The sequence below is a fragment of the Pteropus alecto genome, unplaced genomic scaffold (assembly GCF_000325575.1).
Source record: "Pteropus alecto unplaced genomic scaffold, ASM32557v1 scaffold61, whole genome shotgun sequence".
NCBI lineage: Eukaryota > Metazoa > Chordata > Mammalia > Chiroptera > Pteropodidae > Pteropus > Pteropus alecto.
In genome coordinates, this window is record NW_006434835.1 from 5531984 (window position 1) to 5541240 (window position 9257).

A 9257-nucleotide genomic window follows, 5' to 3' on the forward strand; every position below is an offset into this window, starting at 1 on the left:
GTATAAAAAAAGTTAAAGGAAATTTAAGATAATATTTTTATAATATTGGCCTTTAGAAAGTATCAAAATATGGAATCTATAAATTTGACATCTAAACTTAAAAATTCAATAAACGACAGACAAATAATAGTCCAAGAGAATATAGATTTCCTATATAAAACCAAGGATTAATACACAGGATCTATTAGCATTCCAACAAATCAATATTAAAAAAAAGCAAAACACATTAGAAAAGTGGGATAAGCAATAGAGAAGGAATACAAATTACTAATAAGCATATGAAGTATGCAGAACCTCATAAGTAATCAAGGAAATGCAACTTAACACGGTAACATCTTATTTCTCAAGGATGAGACTTAATAGGAATTTAAAATAATCACAGAATCCACTATTTGCTAAAAATGTAGTGAAATAAAACATTAAAGAAGTCAAGTAATATAAACTTGGAAACACCTGTTTTTACAAGGTAATTTGACACTATCTATCAAAATGTCAAATGTGCATAACGTGACCTAGCAATTCCAATACTAGGAATCTATTTTAAAGAAATAATTCACACATGTGTAAAAGATGGACCTACAACAAAAGAGCTATTTCCAACAAGAATATAGTAACAAATTATGGGTCCTTTATACAATTAGATTTAAAGTCGTTAAAAAATAAAGATTTGAAAACTTTAAAAAAATAACCTACTGAAATTGATCACAGGCATATCCTATGACCCATTCATTTCACTGCAAGGTAGATCCCTAACAGAAATGTGTGAACATATGTGCCAAAATCAATATTAAAGAAAATTCAGAGCAACATTATCCATAATAACCAAAAAGGTGAAACAACCCCAGTGTCCATTAACTAATGAATGAATAAAAAGTGGTATATATCCATGTAGCAGAATACTCTTCAGCCATAATAAGGAATGAAGTGCTGATACATGCTATAACATAAATGTACACTGAAAACATTAAGCTAAGTGAAAGATGTCACAAAAGCCCACATAATATATAACCCATTTTTGCGAAATATCCAGAATAGACAAATCCACAGACACAGAAAGCACTAATTGCCAGGGTTGGGGTCAAGGAGGATTAGGGAATAACTACTAATTGGTTCAGGGTTTCTTTCTGAGATGATAAAAATGTTATAAAATTAGGTAGTAGTAATGATTGCACAACTCTATAATTATACTGAAGCTTATGGAATAATTAAAAAATAATAAAAATAAGTCAGTCATTTTGATAAGTTTCCCCCCAAAGTTACATACTTTATACATGTAAATCTAATGGTATGTGGAATATCCTTTACCGCAGAAATAAACAAATGAAAACCAGGGTTATAATCTGTTACTTTTTCAACTGCTCAATGTTTCACTGTTTGTTTGCTTCTGCAGATCCATTAAATCTCTATCTCAATGAACATTTTATAAAGGTAGAATTAAAGATCAAAGACACCAATTTATGAAATGATAGATAGAAATGACAATGAATCTGTTACTATGAAAGCAATTTAAAGCTAAAAGTGAAATAATTTATTATAATCATCCTTAAGTAAACAGCATGATATATAATTTGCTACAAAAATCTGAGTTTTAGCTGTACATTATCAGAATTTCTATTCATTAGCTACAATGATAAAAAGTACACAGGAGAAGGGCTGAGGCTCAACATCATTAAAAAAAGCAATAATAATGAACTTTTAAATTACATAATCATCAACTGACAAAGTTTTTTTTACCTCCAAATTGCCTTCCACAGCATGGTATCAAACTCCTGGATCATTTAAGCATTCTGAACATGCAATAGTATACACCTAATCTTACTCATGGTGCCTGTTCAAAATGTTTGCAAAATTAGATATGAGTAGAAAAGTCTTTTAGAGAAACAAAGCTAGTGAGGGATATAACTGAAAAAGAGACAAAATAGAATCATAAATTCCTCAACAGTCAAATAAAAGGCTAAATTAGGAACCCCAATACCTGTACTGTGTTACATTAAAGGTAATATATAAAGTTGTATAGGAGAATTTTCAAAATCTTTATTGTAGGAAGATTTTTCTTTTCTTTTGAGAGAGGCTGATTCTTGTTCTGAATATGTAAATCATGAAAAAGAGTAGGCAGGAAATAATGGCATACTTGTAACAAATCCAATTCTTCATAAAGGAATTAAAAAAAAGAGCTGCAGATAATACTTCCACACACCAATGTCATGTCTATATGATACACTACTTCGGAACATTAAAAAAGCGCACTGAATCCAATCTTATTAAAATTAACTACATTGTCACTAAGTGATAGAAGATTCTTAGCACACAAAATCAATTTTTATGAATAATAAGCACTTATAAAAAAAGGAAATAAACTTATAAAAGTTAGTATGCTTACCTGAACCACCCAGGGACTGTTGGCAAAGGCCATAATATCTCTTTCTTCCCAGAAAAAAGCAGAATCTGATCTTTTTATCATTTCAAACTTACTAAGAAGCTTCATAGCATAAACCTTCTGTGATACCTTATGACGAACCTGTTGTTTAAAACACAAAAATACTTTAATTTCATGAAATATGAGAACATCATACTATGTTATTATTAGAAGACTTTAGTTACGAAATAAAATGATCCTTAGCTAAATATGAAAAAGTATAACATTTTTAATGAGAGAAACAGAAGAGAAAATTCTCGATAGCCTAAATATTCCATGAAACATAATATACCTTGAAATGCTAGGTTCAAACTATAACTATCTCCAGAGGGCAGGGGGTGGGGGGACAGGGGTAAAGGCGTCAAATATGTGGTGACAGAAAGAAATCTAACTATGGGAGGTGAATACACAGTGTAAACATATATATGTTGTATTGTTAGTGTACAGCTGAAACTTACTGCATTTCGTTAACTGATGTCACCATAAAAAATAAGTAACTGTTAGTGTACAGCTGAAACTTACTGGATTTCGTTAACTGATGTCACCATAAAAAATAAGTAAATTAAAACACACACACAAAACTATAACTACTTAATTTTATCTCAATAAAGCTGAATTCATGAGGCTTCATTCCCTCGTTAATTAAGCTAACCAATTTTAAGAATAAGACATTGTTAAATGAGAAGCTTTTAAAAGACGTACATGTATCCCTCACTATCTGAATATAATAACCTAATAAATATAGATATCAAGGAATAACTGTGATTTTGTTAAGTCATCCTTATTTCTTTCTAAATATCCTATTTAAGAGATTTTGTCTTTTTTTTTTTTTTTTTAAGAGAAAAACTACCAACAATATGATTATTTGGTTCTTATCCTCATTAGACTATATATTCTGTAAGGGCCAGGACAATGCCTATTTTGACCATCATATTCTTCCCAGAATATAATATAGCAAACTCTCTACCACAGAACCAATAAATACTTAATGAATGATTATAATAAGCATTTACTGGATAATTAATAATAAATAATGTCTGCTAACATTTATGCTTAGATATCTAATAGGATGTCCAAAACTGCCCCAAATCTTCACTGCTGAATTTATTCCTCCTAGTCTCCCTATTTCAGTAGATGGCATCTTAATCCCTCCAGTTGCTCTGGCTAAAAACTTTTAGCTCCTCTTTTTCTCTTATACAGCTCATCAACAATTCAGCAAACTATGGAGTCCTACCTTCAAAAAGTTTCAAAATAGAACCATTTCTAACTACCCCGACACCATCCTGGTCTAACATCTTTTATTTCAATCACCTGGCAAGTCTCAACTAGTTTTCTTGCTGTCACTCTCACCCACTCTCAACCCAGCGATCCTTCTAAAATATAAACCATTTCCTGTCGCTCTTCTTAAAAACCTTTAATAGCTTCCCACGTCATCTCTGCATGTATTGTTCCCTCTGCCTGGAATTACCTCTAAAAGCAGGACCCAATCCCTTACTCCCTTCGGATCCCCCCCGAAATGTCACCTGCTCAGGGAGGTCTACTCTGATCAAGCTGTTTAAACTTTCAACTCATCCTCCCCCTCTGCCACCTACGCATTCCTTCAACCAGTCTCTCTTCCTTGCTTTTGCTCCATTGTACTTATTACCATCTTCTATCCTATATTCACTTATTTTATTATCTCTCAGCATTTAAAACCAATGAAGGCAAGGATTTCTGTGCTTTGTTCCCTGCTTAATACCCAGTGTCTAGTATAATGTTTGGCACATAATAACCTTTCAGTAAATATCTGCTGAAAGAATGGATTTACTGAGTGAATACTTACTATGTGTCAGGCACGGTGTGTGTTTTGATACATGTAGTATCTTATTTAATCTTCATAATAATCCTAATGAGACATTATTTCCCCTTGTTACAAGTAAGAAATTTGAAGTACAGAGAAATTAAGTTACTTGCTTAAGGACTATATAGTGAGTAGAATCAAGATTTAAAGGTAGTCCACATGGAGAATCCATACCTATGCCATTTCCACACAGGTACACCTACAAGTAGTATACTTTCCCCAGAACAGGGCCCGATTACACCTGTACAACCAGTCTTCCATTCAGATAGTGCTCCTTTTAATTCAAAAGTATGGCAGTTTTTGTAAAACAATTTATATGCTCACTCCACGAGGGCTGGAGGAAAGAATAAGTAATTGAGCTCTTGACGACATCCTACAGAGACCTAATGATCTAGCCAAAACCCACCTTCCCCTTGTTTGTTTATACTTTGGGCACGCTAACCTTCTTTTGGTTCTTCTAATATACTTTTTCTAAGGATCTTTACAGGTGCTGGGAAGGTACTAGAAAATCCATCAGTCTCTTGACTTCACCTCTCCCCTAGAGACTAGCTCCTTCTCCACTCAGCTGAAATACAATCTCAAGTGAGTGACCACCCTGCGCAAAGCAGGAATTCATTGTTCTCTACCTTAGAATTCCATTTGTTTTCTTCCTAGAGATACCATAAGTTTTAAATATTTGATGACTAAACTGTCTGCAGAATTTTTTTTTTATTTGGTAACTGGCCAAACTATAAATTTCCAGTTTTAAGAAAAAAAAAATCAACAGGTAATATCTGTAGTTATCTTTTGTCAAGTACTGTCAACATTTAGAATCAACACCTGATTCTGAAAATAAGGTAAACCAAAGGAATTCTCATATCCTCCTCCAGAAAAGATAAGGAAGAACCATCATACTTCACAGATCAGATATTTCATAAAGTACAATAAAATTTCAGAAAACCATACCATGCCGAACCTCTTTAGTAGAGTCCCCCACAACATCCCACCTAACAAAACCCAGATAAGAAATTTTATTTGTTGAATGGACTTGAACAAATCACTAACAGAAAAGACAGATAAGTCTTAGCACGAAATATCAAATACAAATATCACTCAGAATCATACGCTTCTGCCTATGCTAGAGTAAGTGGTACCAGCTAGCCCTCCCATTGTAAAAACCATCAAAATAGCAAAACACGTAAACCAACTGTTTTCAGGCTTTGTAAAATAGGCAGCACAAACTATGATCTCTGAGAGTAGAGAAACTTACCAGGTCAACACCATAATTGCCCGGACACTGCTTAAAGGCAGTATCACAACAAGCATATGAGTGATCACCTAAACTAACCACCCACAGCGGTCCTGCTGAGTTGAGGAGACAGAAACCAAGACAGAAGAGGGAGCTGGATTATGCTGGGCAGAAAACAGGAAAGTAAAGAGCCATGCAGAGGGAGGTCCCTAGAAGAACCATGTGAGTCCTTGGCTAAGGGCTGAACTATGCAAAGAGAAAGCACTCAAGGCTTACCAGAGAGCAATTGCTATGGGGTTGCTAACAAAACAGAGACGCCGGAGTTTAAACAGCATTGAAGGGAGACATTCAATTTCCAGCAAACAACAGAGGAGAAATCTTGCTAATTTTCTGGGCATCCAGGTGAGAGAGCTTAGGAGAAAGAATCACGCTCTGAAGCAAGGCCTATTTTAGCCCTCCCTACTAACAAAGCTAATAATACCATGTCCTAAAAGCGCAAAAGGGGAGCAGAAGTGGGGAGGCTCAGTCCTGCCAGTCAAAAGGACGTGGTAAACAACTTGGTCTTTTCACACATGTACATTTGCAAAGTATAAAACTGAGCACAAGCTAAGGGTGATCAGCAAGTAACTCGACAAGTCTGTTAGAATAAACATCAATACTCGTCAAAGAAAAATAACAAAATCGGAGTCTCTATCACATATTCACAAGGACCAGTATATTATTTTAAAATTGCTGTAAAGGCAAAAAGGAAAATGTGACTTATCAAGAAAAAAAAACAATCAATAGAAAACTCCAAAAGATGTTGGGTTTAGCTAAAAAGAGGTTGCTAAGGTACTCCCTCTTCTATATTTATGCCACTCTTCAAACTTTCATCTACTCTAACAAATTAGATTTTGAATGTTTCCTAACTTCATTAGAAAAAGCGATCCATAAATCAAGAGACAGTCAATTAATTTATAGCACAATATTGTTTATGCTTGATTCAGACCATGAAAAGTTTCAAAGATTCTGCTGAAAAGCACAGCTATGAACAAACTAAGGTATTTGTCAGCTGGTAGAAGTTAAATATTTGTTTATATGTGTAGTCTTCTACATATGAATTAACTAAACAAACAAAAATAAACCAAGAAGGAAAGGCCATTCATTCTAAGAAAATTACAACGTAGGCATAAGATGATTTTCTAAATATTTGGAAAATGCTATTACCTTTAGTTTTGGTGATTCTTTATGTAAAACTGTCTCCCTCTCTGTGCTTCCACAGTATGTACTATAATCTAATACTACAATTAGTTGTGTACAAGTCTGCTTCATAAGCTCCTTTAGGAACAGAATACAAACTTGGATTTGTGGAAATGCCTAGTGATTGGCACAATGCTGACGAACAAAATCATATCTATATGAGATCTATAACACTTAATAAATACAGACTATTTTGGCTAGATGCTCTCATTAGTAAGGCCCGAATTTCATTTACACAACTGTGATAGGACACTTAACTGACTCATAACAGGAACGTCCAGCTTAGTCTTTGACTTTATCTACAAAACAAACATTAAGAGGCAATAGTTGTATCCATGCCAAACGTCTACCTCATACCTTTAGAATTCAATAGCACTAATATTACACAGTACTACAATAAAGCACCGTGACTTTAGGAAAGCTGGATTCTACTGATCGTCCTTCTGAATATGTCACTTTCCGAATGACTATTATGTAATCTCCCTCAGCATCTCTGTACAGTCCCTTGTTCTCTAGTTCTTTCTCTTCTATTGAACATGAATGGATAAACAGTCAGATATAGTAGATTCATTGTCACATTGTACAGAGTACTGCTTTAAAACAGGGATTTAGGTGTCAACAGACCTGGGCAAAATTCCTAGCTATTTATGAACTATGTGGCCAATTTACTTAACTCTTCTAAATTTCAGTGACTTCACCTACAAAAGAATCTCATAGATTTGTTGCAAAGATAAAATGAGGTAATATTAATACTCAGCACATAGAATATACTCAATAAAAATGTTAGCTAACTCCACCACAGACAAATGGCACTTAGTTAAATGGAACTTAGTTCATTTTATTATGAAGCTTTACATGTGTTTGTTTACATGTCACTAGTCTATAAATACCTGAAGGACAAAAAGTTTGCTCCTATTCCAATGTTTCTATTTGTTAGAGAAAAAATTTGTTATATTCTTCATCTCTAATTTTACTAGTGAATAAGTGCAAATGCACCATCTAATTGACTATATATTGGGGGCGGGCAAAAGAGTAGAGAGTAGGGAGAGCAAGAGTGAGGGGGTCAAAAAGAGTTAACAGTGGTTTTAAGCTGATGGAATTCTGGATGATTTTCATTTTCTTATATTTGTTTTTCTTATATTTGTAATTCCTACAGCTAATATGTACTTTAAAAATTAAGTAGATGAAACATTCTAAAGTGTGATAGAGACATGCTTGGAAAATGTTTCTCCCGAAACATTTGTGGACAAAATCTTTTAGAAAATCATTCTAAACAAAATGGCCCATTTGAAGCTTACAAATTAATTTTTAACATCAAAACAATAGACAACTTTTTAAATAAGAAGATCCAATGTATCTAGTTGACAGACCTGGAGCAGTTTTTGTGTGCTGTTAAGGTTTCCGCTAAAGATGAAAAAAAGAGTGTCCTTGTGCTTTTTGTCTGGCCTGGTTGTGGCAGCTGAGACCAAATGGGAGAAGACAGGAATTACAAAAACATGGAGAGAGTGAGATAATTTTTGCAACTCAGAAATAGCTTTGTAACCAGCAAAGAGCCTGTCTTTTTCCAAAAAAGGAATAAAATATTTGAGTTTACATGACAAATATTAGAAGACAATTTCCCCACAAAAAATGGTTGATTCACTTTAAAAGCTTAGTTTAAAATCAATTAAATTAAAAGTAAGCCAATAGGAAGGGAGGAAAAAAAAAAAGAACAAGATCCTCATCTCACACCTGCCTTGAGTCCTGTCACTGAGAGCCTACACCCCGCTTCAGCACACTTAATCCCCAGGAAGCACCTGAGCCGTGCTTCAGAAACGATCACAGTCAATTCACTTCAATGAAAACTTTCTACGTTTCAGGTTCTGTGCTGCAGGATATAAAAAGGCAAAAAAAAAAAAATTTCCAATCACAGATATGATCTGGCTGCGCACACATGGGTGAATTGAAAAATCCTCATAAGCGGACTTAGACCTGTGCAGTCAATTAAAATCCACATTGTTCGAAGGTCAAATGTATAACTAAAAGATGCAGAGGAGAGATCACTCAGGTAAAGGGTAGGAAAGAGAGTAATCAGAAAAGTTTCTTCTTTTAAAATGAGCACTGAAAGACAGAGCACTGTCTGATTGAAGAAAGAGGCAGGTAAACAAAGAGCATGCTCTGAAATTAGAAGCCTGTCCAGAATGAATGAATGGCATAACAGAAAATAAGGGTTAAAAAGATAAAATTGGTGACTTCTTAAAAGAGGGCCTAGAAGGCCAGGATGAAGACTTCATGATTCATTTAGCAGGTAAGGGAGCCATGAAATGCGAAAGAGAGATACAATGAATATATTTTAGAAGGATCAATTTGGCAGCAGTCTGTATTAAGCAGATCAGATTTCTACTTCCCGTTCTTTATAGATCTCAATACAGAGAGGTGGGCAAATAAAGAAATCAGAATAAAACAAAACATGGATGTTAGAAAAAGCCCCATAGTTGATTCTATTACACCCACACTGTCACTGGGGTTAGGAGTGGTACATGAAAATACAAGGA

At 34.3% G+C, this 9257-nt stretch overlaps 1 protein-coding gene across 1 annotated transcript in view; it reads right to left on the minus strand.

The window, feature by feature from the left end:
• The window catches only part of ROCK2 (Rho associated coiled-coil containing protein kinase 2), a 69018-nt gene that overhangs the window by 54223 nt on the left and 5538 nt on the right, over positions 1 to 9257 (minus strand). The window contains exon 3 of the mRNA XM_006910236.2: positions 2381 to 2518. Coding sequence (XP_006910298.1) covers positions 2381 to 2518 — 138 coding nt within the window. The remainder of the gene's footprint in view (positions 1 to 2380; positions 2519 to 9257) is intronic.